This window comes from Thermochaetoides thermophila (genome assembly GCF_000221225.1).
Source record: "Thermochaetoides thermophila DSM 1495 unplaced genomic scaffold scf7180000011818, whole genome shotgun sequence".
NCBI lineage: Eukaryota > Fungi > Ascomycota > Sordariomycetes > Sordariales > Chaetomiaceae > Thermochaetoides > Thermochaetoides thermophila.
The window spans coordinates 2,135,990-2,153,184 of NW_006383034.1; the positions used below are offsets into that span (position 1 = coordinate 2,135,990).

The 17,195-nt window shown below is 49.0% G+C and overlaps 4 protein-coding genes across 4 annotated transcripts; 2 read left to right on the forward strand and 2 right to left on the reverse strand.

The window, feature by feature from the left end:
* Positions 1-9,578: 9,578 nt before the first annotated feature.
* On the reverse strand, positions 9,579-10,472 carry CTHT_0045860 (putative DNA damage-responsive protein; the record flags this gene model as incomplete). The annotated part of the gene is made up of 1 exon (XM_006694903.1): positions 9,579-10,472. One exon carries the CDS (start codon positions 10,470-10,472, stop codon positions 9,579-9,581), a length of 894 nt encoding a protein of 297 aa, XP_006694966.1.
* Positions 10,473-11,486: 1,014 nt separating this feature from the next.
* CTHT_0045870 (uncharacterized protein) lies at positions 11,487-12,339 on the forward strand (the record flags this gene model as incomplete). The annotated part of the gene is made up of 3 exons (XM_006694904.1): positions 11,487-11,675; positions 11,763-12,014; positions 12,070-12,339. The coding sequence occupies 3 exons, from the start codon at positions 11,487-11,489 to the stop codon at positions 12,337-12,339; spliced, it is 711 nt and encodes a 236-aa protein (XP_006694967.1).
* Positions 12,340-13,091: 752 nt separating this feature from the next.
* Positions 13,092-13,604, forward strand: CTHT_0045880 (uncharacterized protein; the record flags this gene model as incomplete). Its single annotated transcript, XM_006694905.1, has 2 exons — positions 13,092-13,187; positions 13,293-13,604. The coding sequence occupies 2 exons, from the start codon at positions 13,092-13,094 to the stop codon at positions 13,602-13,604; spliced, it is 408 nt and encodes a 135-aa protein (XP_006694968.1).
* Positions 13,605-15,616: 2,012 nt separating this feature from the next.
* CTHT_0045890 (eukaryotic translation initiation factor 3-like protein) lies at positions 15,617-16,731 on the reverse strand (the record flags this gene model as incomplete). Its single annotated transcript, XM_006694906.1, has 2 exons — positions 15,617-16,033; positions 16,084-16,731. The coding sequence occupies 2 exons, from the start codon at positions 16,729-16,731 to the stop codon at positions 15,617-15,619; spliced, it is 1,065 nt and encodes a 354-aa protein (XP_006694969.1).
* Positions 16,732-17,195: the final 464 nt, after the last annotated feature.

Consider the following 17,195-nt stretch of genomic DNA (forward strand, 5'->3'; position numbering starts at 1 on the left):
CGTCCATCGTACAGACACTATCTTCTGCCTTCCCAGCGCATGGCTTGAACGACAGAGACCTGAAATGCTCACTTGATGCAGATGACACAACGAATAGGAGTATGTCGGTCGCCGGTGAAGTGCATGATACCGGGTATGAGGATGTGCTTGGCACCGTCCCAAGACCGAGGATGAAGGAGATAGGCAGAGCTCGGGGGTATGTGACGGAGGTGATAAGCTGCAGCGGCAGAACACAACTGATTGTTTCCACTTACCCGTCGATAGGTATAGATCAAGTCAATAAATGGCTTGGTGATAATCCTGGATGCAACAGCTTTCTGATGCCGTCGTTGTCGTACCTAGAGCACATAGAGGGGGCGAGTATGAATCAAACAATCATGCCGGCAGTGAGCCAAAAGGTCGAAGAAAGTTGAAAGACAGAAGGAACCGGTACACGAAGTGGATGACAGTGGTGGGGGAAAATAAGTGCTGGTTTGTTGTTATGGATGATGAAACTATCGGTTGCTGGTTGCTTATTATTATTAGATCTTCCGGAACAAAGTCGTGCCCAGAAAGGAGAGATGGGGCAGCTTGAAAGCGTCTTGTGCTAGGGAGGGCAACTATCCCGGTACCTCTATGTATATAATGCCCGCATAGAGCTACTGTAACTGAAAACGCGCGTGTAGTCGACCTAAGGTATCTGCCGTATCTTTAGCTTGTCCACAGCGTAGCACTGTGAGATGTACTGTGAGGCGTTCTGCCAGGGGGCTACAAAGGGGGTCGCGGCGCAGCTAGACTTGATTTTGACATGTTGGCGCGAGACTAGCGAAGAAATACTGGGGCTCAGATCCAGGAGGGTGGCGTGTGACAGGATTGTGGCAACCTCATAATTTATGGTTAACGAGCGATTAGCACGCATGGTAATCCTAGCTTCCATTTTTCCAATGGTACAATGTCAAGGGGGGATTACATACACTAGAAATTACAGATACGGAGGGCATTGGATCATGGACGAGCTGACAATTTATATTATCCCTAAAAAAATGAGACTGGAATGCCACAACCCTGAGCACAGCACATCTGCAGCTCATCCACATCAACGACCCAGGAATGGCAGCATGCACATCTCAAGAAGTTAGCTCGATCGCTCCCATAATGCTTTCCTTTTCAGATTCCATGTCTTAAAAAGCGGATTGGACTGTTGGTGGACAAGCTGCGGGAGTCTGCTGGAGAGGGAAGCTCTGCGGTTCCTCGGTACCGACAATGCAACTTGAAGCGGGCTTGATAACCAAGCATATTAATAACACTCAATATGTATACACTACCTTACCGCACAAAGGTACGACATTAAACATTTCTTGAGCCCTGGAAGTCAACTGTGGTAGTAGCTGTTTACTAGCGCACCTATCCCTAGCTTCCAGCTCTGAACTAAAACGCGCCGTTGCATGGCAGCATGGGCCATGGTCTACAATATTCTTTTTTTGGAAGCTAGCATTGTCGGATTGTGGTGCACTACATTAAACATCCAAGTGTTTCGCATTCGACTGATGACAATGTGACACCTCTGTGCCGACGGAGCAGAAAACATGTTCAACACTGCGCAGCACCTCAACAGGCAACTGTGCCAAACCCCACAGATGAACTTGGCGAGCTCTGCAATGCGTGTGGTTTTGTGTGGCATTAACGTTCCGAAACAACAGCGCAGATCTTGAGCGCCGCTCCACTTTTCGATCACCGTCGCAGTTGTTTCATCATTTGCCCCCTTTTAGCCAACTTGCCTACAAATACATATTCGGGAACATTTGGTTGTGTCACTTTGGAGCAAGAACTGAATCAACTGATGTCATATAGACATCTAGGAGGGCCGGCAATATCCATAGCCGGTCATTACAGCTAGTCCTGGGCATCTAAGTTTCTGACTCGTACACGTAGCGCTTCATGACTCCTCATCACAAAAGCGTCGTGATCATGTGGCATGCATTGTGGGTGCTGCAAGTACCACCTCAAGCGGGTCGCTGTCTTTGATGATAATTTACATATATGATATAGTCGACGTATGTTGCAACACAACTGCAATTGCCCGTCCTGTCCTGTTACAGCTTTGTCTTTCAGCAGATTCAGGCGGTATACTAAATCGCAGACCTCACCTGGCAGGTAAACTGCATCAGGCATCACTTTGCACCATAAACAGTTTCTATTACTCTGTCGTAGGGACGAGCACACAAAGCTGGCTGCGCTTATCTGAGCTTATGTAGACCGGCGATGTGAGGCATCCATGCTAAAAAGCCCAAATCCAACGCAGTGTCATACCATTGCATCCGGGGACTCATGTCATCCAAACAATTTCAATTTGCGCTCTGCGGTCCGATGCGGGCGACTAGAAACGTCTAGACTAAAACCCCATTCATGCCCAGTCCAGTCAGAGAATTTCCTATCATTGGTGCACTACCCCTCCACTACTATTGGACTTCACCCGCACATCTTCCCATCTAGAAAGCGCTTTGCCACCCACCACTCTCCCCCACTTATGACTCCTAGATCATGACGGACCAGAACCTAGAGGAGCAGGAAGCACATATGGCAACTCGCATCAGCATAAGGAAGGCGCAGGAGTTACTAAGCCCTAGAAAATACGATACACTCATTTATGCCAATATGCTCACGTCTCATCTTGTCTCGACCTGACTGATTGCAAGCTGTTTGTTCCATGTGACATATAGACAGATTGGACTAGAGACAATATAGTCCCATCCAATCGATCCTAGTACAGCTGGTCATACCACAATCTGGTGCCGCAAGAGCGAGCTTTTAGTATCACATCATGGGCGGGTCTACACTAGTGCTGTTAGTAATGGAGTTAAGTGACATAGCGGTAAATTCTGCATGTCGAGCGAGTGCCGTAGTTAGTAGCAAGTAGACTGGAATCCTTAGAGCGGGGAAATTCTCGGCATGAAGGATTTGATACTTCTTTTTAGCGCCTACCAACTCCTCGCATCTCGCTAGACTTGATCATGTTAGGTCAGGTCTGGCTTTGGCTACCTCTTTCAAGTACAACCCGCTAAATGCTCCGTAGGCATCACAAGAACGGACCTCTCTTTGGAGCAAACAGTCCGGTCCGACCAAACAGCACCGGCAATACAGCCGAACCAACCACTCGGAAACGAGATCAGACCAGGGTCCTTGCCCCAGGAAGATTTTATTTCCACACCCACAGTGCGAAAACGTGTCCTAGTCATATTAGCCAGCGCCATTCATCACTCATTTGCATTTCTGTATTTTGCATCCACAACACACATCCCCTCCTTTCAGTCATGGAATCTCCCGTTGCGTGCATCAATCCCACACCTCCCCACCTTTGACCCCCATCACGGCGCACATCGCTTGCTGCTAGATGCGATCACGAGCGGAAGCTGTACCCAGTGGCCAGTCATCACTGTATCAAACTTCTTAGCTGGCCTAATACGACGGGCCTGCTTGCAAGCCATGTGATAGTGGCATGTTGCGGCATCAGTCACCTGCGAATTGCCAAGTTTGTCCAAAATACAATTGTGGTGATGGTTTGGTTGAGCATGATATTATGCATTCACGTTAAAAGCTGCATGCATGGATTGTACAAAGGTCACAAGGGGGATTCGATAAACATCACAAAATGGCAAAATTCCGTGTAGAGCAAAGGCAAACTCTACCATTGCTCAATTGTCTCATTAGGATAGAGTCGGTGACTGCAAGATCCATGGTTGGCTGGATTCCATGGACAAACCCGATGCTGCCTTCTCACCGCCAGCCATACTCTAGTGACTATGCATACCATGAAGACCAAAATGCCCCATCCTGCTTGACTACCTATTGAAGCTGCAGTCTATCGGTGTGAGTTGTAGTCGGCCTGACCAAGAGTGAACACAGTTTGTCGGATGTGTTTGTGCCTTAGAATTACTATCATTTTCTTTTCTTATGCGCGGGGGGGCAAGCAAAAATGAAATTGACCATTTTGGGAGTTTGTCTATGCGCCAAACCTTTCGACTTATTACCAGTGTGTTCTCTATGCATTGAGATGGCTATACTGTGGCTTGTATTGAGGACGGAAAAGGTAGTGTTGCTCTGTAAACCTGTTCAGGCTGCGTACGGGAATAGAAAGACAATGGAAGTGGGTAGAAGGATTGCATTTTCCTGTGCCCTGTACACGTAAGACGGAGTAAGTACCAGATATGGGTCATGATACATTGATACACGATAATATGAGGCCATCATGATAGGGTTATCCCTCTTGACAACCAACAGAGAGATCTGAGCCTTAACTGGCAACACTTCCCAGTTAACCTGCTTAATCCAAATCCATAGGCGAAAATCTTCTAATGGAGATACTGTCCTCCCTTTGCCCTGCATACAAACCTTTCATGATAACCCCCGCTTGATTTGTAATCGGTGACAAAATAAACCTGCACTCGATCGCTTAACACTGTGAACTTGTTGAAGGATACCTTGAGAGTCAATTCACCAACACTTACAGTCAACTATATGCACCACTGTCATGACCTCTAGAAACCACTAAATTAATGATCCTACATTTCCTGTGCTACAGCAAGCATTGTTTGTCAGGCAACAGGATGTCTGCCTACACGTAAGACTTGACTAGAGCGGGGTAGCTCCGAAAGGTGGCAGGACTTTGGACATTGTCGACCAGTCTACAGGCAGAAGTTGGTTGTGCAGGTATAAAAGGCAATGTTGCTGTATTATCACTGCACGCATTTATGCAGGCACTGTATTTATCTGATTTTCTAAGCAAAGAGGGGCCAAGACCCGGATATATGCAAGGTTCCTGGTATGAGCCGCTGGAATCCTGTAGGATGTCGTGCTACCCCAGCTGTTGACACTATAGGAGCATTTGTGTGTTCAACTGCTCAATCATGTGCCGCAATCAACACAGCCAACAGACTAGTGCATCAGGGGTGCCACTGTATCGGCTGACCGTGATTATCATGTGATGATATCATCTGTTAATGATAAGATCGTTCCTAACTTAGGCATAACATCCATCGAATCCTCCTGCCTGGCCATCCTGTCTAGCCCTATACGCAGCAATAGCTTCAACCGCTATCGGGTTTAGCTGACTGTAGTAGTACTCAACAATCTTCACATACTGTTCCCGTAGGATCTGAGCAATAATGCTTGCAAGGTCCTGGAGAGATCAGTGAATGCTCTTTGCACCATCTTAAGCCACAAATGAAAAGATTACATCACTCCCCTGCTTGGCCTGCACCATGACTTTGCTGACGCTGTGATTTGGAACTATTTTCGCATCTTCGACTAGGGAATAAAAGAAAAAAAACTGAACATCTACCATGTCGTAGTACGTCCGAGCAACCAGGTGGGCATCATATCCTTTGAACTTAACGGTCTCGTTCTCCAGGGCATCTACCATCTGCTCACTGTTGTAGATAGCGAGATCACCTGCATTGTTCAGACCAGATATAAGGAGCTATTGGAGGAGCATCATTAATTGTAACCTTTAGAGGACAAGGGCAAAGTTGATAGCACATGACATACAGACCAGAGCTCAGTACTCTTCTGTCTTGTCAGGCCGCCGGGACGTGTTCCGTTCATTCCGCTCATATCAAATACCGGTGTTGATATATCGTTGTATTTTCTCCTCAAGATGTTTGGGTTTTTTATCACTGTGCGGAGCTCAAGTTAAGCAAAGCATGGAGAGTAAAATGACCAGCAGAGTTGTGGTGAGAGAATCAAGCTTCATGTTGACTGCTGGGGGGGAGAGGTGTAAAAAGGTACTGAATACTTCGTAGATGTCACAGGGTGGATTGTCTGTTGTTTGTTGGGCATCAAGCGGGTCAAACAGATCCGGTGAACTCAAAAGTCATCGGCATCTTTCATCTTTATCTCTGGTATAACCTGTGGCCTGCTTTTAGATCCAAGCTGACGTGGCCTGGGAGACTACAAGCTCTTGTGGCGGGTGGTATGGATCGGATGTGACGCTAGGCGATCTCATATCCTACTCTTTTTTGAAATCCGTAAAGACCGAGAAGACCCGCATCACAGTTTTCGCTGGCTCTGGAATAGGTTGAACTTCTAGAATCGAGAATGTCGACACTGCCACATGACCGCAAGAGCGTGGGGGTTAGCGAAGCAGCTAAGAGTTTTAAATGTAACTTTCAGTTAGATACGCAGTGATGATTCCCTTCAGGTTGAGTGTTTGGGACCAAATTGAGGCAGCCTACCTCGATTAAATCTTTTGACACGCTCCTGAGGAAGAAGAGCTGGCGAACATTCAGACTCTTGGACGAGGAGTGATATCGGACAGTACCAAGTACTATAAATGATACGGTTCCCAAGAAATCCAATCACCCTAGCTTGAGAGAGGACATTCGACTTACATCAAGGTGGCAGCGTCACGGAAATCGGAAACTTCCAAGCATAACTCTGCGCTGTTCTCTAATAGGTAATATGCATAACGAATGTGTCTCTCTAGTATTGTTCCAGTTTTAATGCTCCTTCTTAGCCCATTGCCGGTGGTTTCTGCATAGTCTAGCGAAGGCTCAAAATGGGCTCCTTGAGGGTTGTGCTGTAAGTCTTTAGAGTATCTCCCATCTCGTTGTTTTGATTATTCACCATCTGGGAAAGAATGTAACTGAACTCTGGGGAGATTTTAATAATGAGGAGGATCGCCACATGCTGCTGAGAAGATGGTCAGTATACCGTGCATTTAACCTTCAGGCTATCCAAGTAAACAAAGACGAAACCAAAATGACCTACCATAGTGTTAACGGAAGGAGTAGATAAAGCTTTCTTGACTGGATGTCCGACCCAAGTATGCTTTCGAAGAACATCTCGCCCGCAGATAGCAAGTGCTCTCGGGAACGTTTCCTGATTCCAAACAAAGTAGAAAAATGCATCGATAATCTCCTATTCCTCCATGTTTCTAAAGTGATATCTTTCAATTGGCTGCAGCTGACGTCTCAAATCATCACTAGCAGTATCGATGACCTGCAGGCTGTCTAAGATGTTCTATTATGATGGATGATCAGTATCAGAACAAATGGCACAGAGTAAATGCTTAAAGCTTATGTGACTGCTCACTGCGCAAGGTCCAGAGCCCTCTTCTTACAAGCACTTTTCTTGTGTGATTGTGCTTTCAGCACCAGTAGATTGTTGCTCGCCACAGTCATGTTCATGAGTCTGGTGTTGGATGTATAAGAAAATGGTGATGTGGATGGGAGTATTTACTTGGGCGTTGCCCTGCAGGACACGTGGCTCTGAGGGAATCTGTCAAGCACAATAGGTGCCGCAGAATAACAACGCTCTACCTTCTAAACTACACACCCGTGAGGGTGGATGAGCATGGCTTTTATATAAGGTCAAGTGTGCACCTGACCTCAGTGGAGCCGGGGCAGACAAAGGTAGGTCAGCGGTGACCATACCGTGGTCACTTGCATCTAACACCTGGCAATTACTTTGGCACCAGGGGCCGATTGCTCTGTGAGCGAGAGCCAAATGCGCATCGTGGCAGCTTTCAAAACTTCGAAAGGGGCATCTTGGTGGAAAATGTTTTACAAGTCTTTCTTTTTTCCTTATTACATAGAATAAGACCTTGGAGTGATTGCCAAACAGCTCTTTTGTATTTTGAAATAGCATCCGCCTACCCTCCGTTGATTTGAAGTCCTGGCAATCCCAGACGGAGTATTCGGTCTATTCCTCCCACTCCGACGCGAGACCGTTGCCTCCTTCATACCAACTCTTCCCACCACATCAAAACGATATAACCCCCCTTGTTTTCTCTTCTACCTTGGACTGGCACTGGGTCCCATGTCGCTGCCCATCGAAATCGTGGATACATCCCTTGCGAACACAACAGCCGAGTCAGACAGCGTCGAAGGCATAGTGCAGCCATAGATCTCATAAGCCCCAATCACGAGAATCAAAGTTGGATAAGCTGGGGACTCAGCCTAGTTGGGGGTCCTCTTTCTCCCTTTCGTCTTGATAGCCGTCAGTTATCTCTGTGATCATTTTAATCCTCTCAAAGATCGAGAAGGTGGGAAAGAAGATACCCAATCGAACAAAAAACCGCTAAAATGCTACTTGCTCAGCAGTATACCCTCCAGGATGACATAACTAATGCTGTTGTCTGCACTGATGTGGCCACTCCTGTCGGGAATGGCTTGTTTCATGTGAATCAGTGACAAGTAGGCCCCCCCTCGGCCCGCTGGGACGGACATACAGCTAACTCTTTCTCGAGAGGTTCTATCGATAATGTCTCGCCCGCTGGCTCGCAGAGGCCTCAGGGCACGGTGATTTTTCAGAGTATCACGTACGGTTCAACCCCCCCCCCCCCGGGAGGCGATCAAGGAGTGCCCTTGTGGCCGAGCGGTATCTAGAGGCCACTCCTCTTCTTGCCCCCTTACCATCTGCAACAACCCGCTCGTGGGGAGGCTGGACCTAAGAGCGTTCTGGTCTCCCTTACAATCATTCAGATCTAAAGCCTCTCTCAGATCGAGCTCCTGGGCCGAGCCTTTGACGCTGTCACAGGGTAACCTATACCGACAGTTCGACCCCCTCGCCGGCTCCCTCTTCCGTGATCGAGCCCAACTTCACATGGACAGAGAGCTTTGTCCCCGACTCCTCTGAGTCAGTGTCTGAGCTAGAGGTCCAGATCCCCCAAGCCATATGGGGGGTAGCCCCGTCCCGACCTTGGTACAACCCTTACCTCGCCTTTCCCTTTGCCGACACGAGTTTTTCCCTCAGCGCAAGTTTTTTTTTCCAATGCAACATGTACATAATCTAGTACTTGTATCTTTTGCTCGCCGTGGCCGTGAGCACGACCTAGCGCCCACGGGAGTTGGGGCCGGTCGAAAGATAGAATCCATTCATTCATTCATTCAGCGACAAGTACTTCCTAAGTCGTTGAAGAAAATGAGATACTGGTCGTCTCTCTACTTGGAAATTTCGATAAATTCCATCCTTTGGGGCCCCGTAGTCAGAAGTGCATTGTGAGCTATTTTATGTCTTGGGCGGAGAATCCCACGATCCCACGGGATGGGCACTGATGAAAGTGTGGGCTATGATATGTCGGTGTACATCAGAGCCACCAGGAGTTGCAATTGTGTTGGGTCCGTGATTTCAGATGAAAGAGCTATGGAACAGGGAAGAGGGGGCAAGAGGACTACATACAGTGACAAGCATAGAAGCCGAGGGATGTATCAATTGGAAAGGCTAGGATGGCTCCTGCTAGAGCGTGGTCAATATTTTGGCGTGCAAGCCAGGCTCCATTCTGGGAAACGAGTCGCAGAGTGTAGAGATACCTAGATTCTTCGGTAATTATCAAGTTAGGCATCACGTTCATTATAGAAGCAATGGACTATCCCTCGGGACAAGACATGTGAAGAGAGGTTGTTGACCATTTGATGTTCAGTGCACTTGTTCTCACAATAATGAATCAACCCAATGTACAGCTGATGCTTATAGCCTGCCTGTATCCCCCAGTACAAAATGCTTGCCAAACATTAATAACTACCTAACACATACCCTTTGATAAGATCCATAATCTATCGGGGACCAGCCCGGCCTTCATCACATCATCACATCATGCAGAACTACGCCGCAGCCGCCGCAGCCCTAGGCTTATTCCCATTTGCACTGCCCATCAACAACATCGCAATGCCCAGCGGAACAGGCAGCGGGAAGGGAAGTGGATTGACGGGACTCGATATCATGGTGATGGCGAAGGTCTGGTTCATTTGCTGCTTTGTTGCTGCGCTGTCGGGTGCTGGGCGAGGTGCTGGAACAGCAACTCCGACTGGGGAGCCCGTTCTTTGTTGGGTGCCAGGGGCGAAGGAGCTGCGAGGGGAGCGCTGGGTTGAGTTGCTGCTGGGGTTAGTTGGTCTCCGGGAGCGGTTGCTATTGCTGTTATTGTTGTTGGGGCTGTTGTTGCGGTTAAAGTGGGAGGTGCTGTCACGATTGTTGTTGGTGTTACTGCTGTTGTTGTTGCGATCGAAGGGCCAATTGCTGCCTCGGTTATTATTATTATTATTGTTATTATTACTGTTGTTACTCCGGTCGAAGGGCCAATTGCTATCACGACTGCTGTTGTTATTGTTCCGGTTGAAGGGCCAATTGGGTTCACGGTTCAAGTTATTGTTGTTGCCGTTATTCCCGCGGTTAAACTGGGAAGAACTTGATCTCTGCCCCAGACTCGACGTCTGTGACCCGATGGTTGATGCACGTCCCCGAGCACCAGGGCCACCACTGGTAATCAAACCGGACTGCTGTGGGGTCTTCCCTTGCTGCTGTTGTCGCTGTCGGCTATTAGTGGGGCCACTGGCTGTGGAACCGGAGGTGACGGTGGCCCGGCGGGGAGTGGGGCGCAACGGCGGAGGGTCGGCGCCACGCGGCACTCGCGGAAAGTTTAGATTTCCCGGGCGCGGGTTGGATGAGTTTGGCCGGCGTTGGCCTCCTTGGCTTTGGGTTTGGCTCTGATTGGAGGACATGATGATGGCTGCTGGAGCTGGGGTTAGAAGTGGGTTCGGTACTAGTGATGTCTTCGAGCTCGTACGGTTTCACAAGAACGGTCTGAAGGCAGAGTTGGATCACAATGTTGTGTGTTTAAATGAATGAAGATTCCAGGGTTAAGCCTTTGCAAATTCGAGTCTTCTGTTTATATCATTGCTCTTTTGACAGGCTCGCGGCTCGGAGGATGCAACAGACGCGGTCTTGGCGGGACAGGAGTTGACTGCGATTCAGGTTTGTTTCAGCAACTCCTGACAGCAGCGAGAAACGTACGACGCAGGGTCAGAGCGCAAAGCTCCGAAGACACGACATCATGGGTCCGCCGGATCGCCGGGAGCATCCGAGTCGTACCCTTGAAGATCTCGAGACGTCCTTTTCCAGAACATCGTAAGACTTAAGACGGCAAGGAGGAAAACCGATAGAGTAACAAAGAAAAGGTCTAGTTTCCAACATGCAGCAGTTGAGACGAAGTACTGCATGAGTTGAGTTGTTTTTTGCAATATTGGGACGTTCCTTTGGATATTCAACTTACTCATCAGTATTTCTCTTTAGCACAGGTGGAACGTGAGTTATTGAGTCATCTGTCCGAGACATTACAGACAAAAATCCCGATGTCTATCTTAGCGTAGAGATATGATAGGCCTTTTAAAGCCCACACTGCAGGAACGGCTATTGAGAGTGAGACACTTATTCAGGAACGCCTTCAACTTCCACACTCATGAACCGTGCATCACGAAGCATTTTCGCTGATCGCATTAAAAACGCACGGCTAACCGACTATTCTCAGACCAACTGCTCGGTCAGTGTTGACTAATGGCGTACGAGAATCCACCGTGATATAAAAAGACGGCGAGCGCCATTTCGTACTTGAGGGAAGATAGAGGACTTCCCCTTCCACTCCATCACGGCATATGTCTGTGATTGTGTGCAAATCGCCTAGTTACGAGTAATACGACCTTTTAGGCCAGCAAAACTCGATTCTAGTGCGGGAAGCCATGCATCTCCCATTTCTTGTAGTGATAGCTGCCCTTGTCGTTGGATGTGTCGCAGCCGATGACAACATAACCTGCAGCGAAGTAGTTAAGGCATTCAATAGTCTCGAAGACTACTATCGGAGCCTATGGGATACCGCCAACTCAATTGATACCGATGCCGAAATCACGGCCGATGAAGGAGCGTATCCGGTTAGATATCTCCCGTTTTCTGTCCCCTCTGCATCTATCCCCTATTCCCAAAAGCACTAACAAAACGAACTTCTATCATCAATTCAGTACATATACAAAAGCCTTGAAGATATCCTAGGTCTCAGTGCTGAGCTCACCCAGCGACTTTACAAGCTCCAACCTGAAACATTTGTTAATGAAGAAGGAAAGGATGTTTATGACGCCCATCGCAACTGCTCCGTTTCGGAGAAAGACTTCTTGGCCGTCCTCAGCGCCAAAGGGCCCAAAGTGGTACAGAAAACACCCGCACTCAGCGAGCGCACCGTGGAGGCTCTAAGGCCTCTTGTAGACTCCAACGAGGTGAGTGGAATGAAGTCTCGGATGAAAACATACGGTACTCACAACCCTTTTCAAGAATCTCGGTGCAGCAACGATATACAGTCTCCAATCCAACCTGCAGGAATCCGCTGTCGTCAATGTATGGGGTGTGGATTTGAAGATTGTGGATGCCATTGCTGCTTATCAGATTGGAAACTGTACTGCGGCTGCGGTAAAGGAGGAGCCTAAGGAGCCTGAGGAGGGAGAGCAAGGGGCGGAAGGGGAGCAAGCTCAAGACGTAGAGGAAGGGGAAGAAGTGGGGGGAGCCGACGCAGTCGACGGCGTGGAAGAAGAGCTGGCCGAGTAAGTTGAGGAGTATTGACGATCCAGTCTCCACAGGGGTAATATGGATACTGTCTCTCTGCAACTATCTAGAATTGGTGATCTAAATGAAGGCATTACAGAAGCTCTATCCGTCAAAAACCGATGCTTTGCAACTCTCCCCCGCCATGTTGTCCCGTGTGCCTAGATGTTGAAAGTCTGTCAGATTTGCATTCTCTCCCATGAAGCACCCATGCAGGCTAGACGTAACTAACATCTAGTCTGCTTCTCTAACCAGAGTTCGTCTTGATACCATAAACATTTCCTTCTGCCTTATCATGGTCAAAGACCATGTCTATTCAACGTATCGTAACCTTGAGTGGTCATAAGAACTGTCACCAAGAGTTAATACGTTCCACAAAATTCGGCGCCTCAACTGAAGGACCTGCTGTATAACACACCCAACGCTGAGACACTGAAGAGAGAACATACGCCAACAAGACGCTCACAAGCTCCCACGTACACATCGTTTTCTGTTCGTTTTGGGTCAACCGCTGTTATTTCACGTCTGGCTGTCTATCTGGCCACCACAAGCCCCAAAGTAAGCCGAAGATTAGTGTTACCATCGTAAAAATGAAACCATCTTCAGTGAATCCCTACACTGACGCATGCCACAAAGTCTATAAATCGAGCCAGTCCCGTCGGTCGTCGAATGTTGCCTATCCAAGGTCAACTCGTGGTCAGGAGCCATTTCTTAGCAGAATCCTCTATACAGTTTGATCCCATCCCCCAGTCACAATGCACCTCCCTCTTATTCTCCAGCTCCTTGCTACCGGTCTCTTCACTATGGTCGCTATGGCCCAAGAGGTTCTCAACATCCCTGATGTCGCTCAGGTATGTCACAGCATACTCTAATCATCTTTCTTAGGTTTCTTTGTGCCTGAGTATCCAGTTATTCTGTTTCAATCATCTGCTAACCTTTTCCTACTTGTCACATAGTCTGTGCTGTCCGATATAGAGGCCCAGCTCCCGACTGTACCCGTCGAACAAGCCACCAGCATGGTTCTCGCCCAAGCCACTATTGTGCCAGGGGCAGATACTGTTTTGCAGGAAACTGGAGACGTGCCCAACGCTGTCAAAGCAGCTGTGGATGATATTCTCGCTCAAGGGGCCGACATTCTGACTGCGGTCACCGACAACACAAACTTGCGTCACCGTCGACGTGGATATCGCCGTGCGGATCATGGCAACCATAAGCGGGGGGCTGATCTGGGAAAGAACTTTGAAGACCTCCCTTTTCAGAAGATGTGAGGTATCGTTCTGGAACGAGGGAGCTTGTGAGTTGGGATGGCCGTGGCATGAATCTTGGGCAACGTCTACTCAGGGTGCTGTCTAATATATCGCTCGCGGGGCTATTTAATCTGCCTTGAACTGGTCATTCTATAATATGGGGACAGAGCCGAGATATGACCAGACTCTATCTGTCCAGTTCTGGTCTTCAGCATAAGGACTTAATGGGAATCCAGAATAACTACATTTTTATGGCATTAATAAGAAAGCTCACAGTCAAGACAGCTGACTAGCTTACGACAAAGCAAAGAGGGTGTCAATACAAATATATTCCTTACTACATTCTTCCACTATATCCCATGGCTAACTTTGCGTGGCATAATCTAAGATAGAGCGTTACTCTCAAAAAAATTCATGGAAAAGATGATATCAATAACATGATAGCATCTAGTGAGACTTTTCTGGCTGTTAATTTTGCTCAAGTCTTCCTCCAACACTACACTCTAGTAGCCTTTGGGTGGTCGATCACCACGCTGCTGCAAAAAATGTGAAACATCCCATAGCCCACTTCTAGACAACCCCTTCGGGAAATATAGCTAGCGCATCAGTGGCTGAAACACACCTATCAAAATTATCCTCTATCCTGCCTTCTAATACTCTTCTCTATGTCATCCTTCTATCGGAAAGTCAACTGGCAGGGACAACAAATTACGTTCCTCACCACCGTGACACAAGCGCCTTTGGACTTAGAGTCATCCCTGATGGAGGGTCAAATTTCAAATTTCGTGGGAATAACACCTCCAAATTCAGCGGGACTAGAGCATATGGCACAGAGCAAGGTGTGTGGGAGAAAACTTGTACACCTCTAGGCTTCCCGAGCTTCACATCCTACACGTTCTAATCGCTTCTCCAGCAATAGTCAATTCCTGTGCAACTGCCTCACATCCGACGCTCACCATTACTTCCAGCCCTACCATCATGCGGTTCTCCATTATCTTAGCCCTTACCATTCCGTTTATCACAGTCTTGGCCCAAACCGCGCTGACAACGCAAATGTCGACTCCATCTCCTAGCCTGGTACCAATGCCCTGAAGAGAGGCTTGAGAGAGCTCGCGAATGTCGTTGAAAAACCTAGTGAATACAACCACCACTTTTGTGCCTGACAAGGCAGGACCCTTAATCACTGAGGTCCAGGGGCAAGTTGAGGCTTGTCCACTTCAACTAAGCAGATATCTTGCTTACTCCCATAATGTTCTTCTCAACAACTATCTCGTTGCCTGTCATCGAAGCGCCTTCGTCCTCCCAGAAGCTGCATTTATGTTCCAATCTCTCGGTCAGGGGGGTAGCAAAGTTCCTAAATATTGGTAATGATCTGCCTACTGAGTACTATCGCAAGGTGCGAGAAAAACCTGCTGAAGATTCAAGAAATCATGCGAAGGATACTGGAACGCCTTTTTCAACATCCTGAATTCTCACAGGGGTACGGAGACCACAGGATTGGGAGAGGACAGCCGGCTGTATTGAAGTTCACTCTTGGGCTCGAGATGGGATACTTATGGAGATAGGACATCGCTCAATCTGCAAACCTGGCTTTGTTAGATCCTGTCAGAGGAACCATTTGTCAGTTTCATCTTCGCTGGTACGTCTTCACAGACACCTGGAATGCTGTTTTGTGACGTATACCCCATGATATCAGGCACACCAAGGGCCTAACTCCGCCCAAGCCGCACTCATTCCAGACAAGTCACCCATTAGTCCTGTCGTTTTCTCGTCACATTGCTGAGTAGGTAGATGAATCCGCCGCCCCGAGATTGTAATTTGTATTATAGTCCCTGAACGCCATGGAAAAAAAAAATGAGATGCCAAACCCCCGTCGCACGTTATTTCCCGCTTCGTTTCCCGACGCAAGCAGCAGCAACCCGCTTCTTTATCTAGCCGGCAATCCTCTCTACCGACCCATCATCATCATTCAAAACACCATGACTACACAATCCCCATCCCACAACTCTCAAAACCTCATCACCACCTCCTCTTTACGCCTTGGCAGTCGCCGGTGCTGCAGCAGCCTGCGCCTGAGCAGCCTGCTGAGCAAGCTTATTAGCACGCTCACGCTCTACCTCATACATGAAGTCAAAGTAGCCCTTATCGAAGTGGTGCACGCGGACGTAACCATCCTCACCACCAGAGGCGTAGCCCTTGCCGGTGGGGTCGGCAGCGACAGTGTTGAGAGGGCCGAAGTGGCCACGCACGCGGCCGATCTCGTCCTCGAAGATCTTGTGGTAGAAGCGGGCCTCGAATTTGCCCTGGCGCACGGCGGTCGTTGTGACCTCCATGGCGGCCTGGCCACCGCCCAGGATGACGAAGTCCTTCTTGGCCGTGATGGTTGCACTGTTGAGGGGCGTGTCGGCCGTGTAGGTCTTGAGGACCTCGAGGTCTTTGGCGGTGATGAGCTGTAGGGTGTTAGTATCTGAGGGCCTATCTAAGATAAGGCAAGGCATACCTTGGCTGTCTTGTCCTTGGAGGCGGTGATAAAGTAGGTCCGGTCAGCGGACCACTGCAGGTCGGTGATGGGATTGTTGAGCTCGTGGATGGGGATGTTGAGCAGCAGGTCGCCGGTCTTGGCGTCATACTGAGAGATGGAGCCGTCCTCGTGGCCGGCAATGATGTACTTGGACAGGTAGCTCCAACCGGCGACAGTAGCCTTGCTCTCCTCACAGACAATGACCAGGGCCTTCTCGTCAGACTGCTCGGCATTGACGTCAGGGTTGATGTTGAGCACGACGATGGTACCCAGGTGACCCATGCGCTTCTCGGTGACAGCAACCAGCTTAGTGCCGTCCTCGTTGAACTCGACACGCTTGATGGCAGTCGGGAAATCCCATGTCTTGAGCAAGCGGCCGGTCTTAACGTCCCAGAGACGGATGGTGTTGTCGGCGGAACCTGAGGCGATCATGGTGGTCGTGGGGTCAACGTCCACGGTCCAGATAGCACCCTGGTGGCCGCGGTATGTGCCGAGACGCTCGCCATTGTGGGAGAACCACACACAGATCTGCTGGTCCTTGGAGACGGAGAAGATGAGGTCGCCCTCGCGGTTGTACCTGATCTGGGTCAGGGCACGCTCGTGGCCCTTGAGCAGGATGGGCCTCATGATGGCGGGATGGTGGTGTTGGTCTAAAGCACTACTGATCTAGGGGAAATCGAAGGGAATCGAGCGTCTCGGACGGATCGACGGATCGATGTCTGCCCACAGAAACACGGGGTCGTGGAGGTCGGGGTTGGCGGCGGCGGCGGCGTCGTTGAAGATGACGGGGAGTCGACGTGCGACGGTGCGTGCCCAGTAATTTTTCCGCAGAATGTGCTTGTGGGCGGCCCCGATAGGCTGACGCAGAATCGCGGGGCGCTCTGCTGGGGTCCCTACCCCACTGTTCTTTCACCTGACGATTCACCGCCTTCCCGTTTTAGAGAGCGAGACTTTGGGGGACTTTTAATCTCGTGGTTCAAGTAAGATTTTAAAGTCTCAAAAACTCCAAAGAATTGACAGCTGCCCAACAGCTGTCTTACAGAGCCAATTGCAACAAACTCCTACTTAAGATGAAGCAGACAAGATTCTGT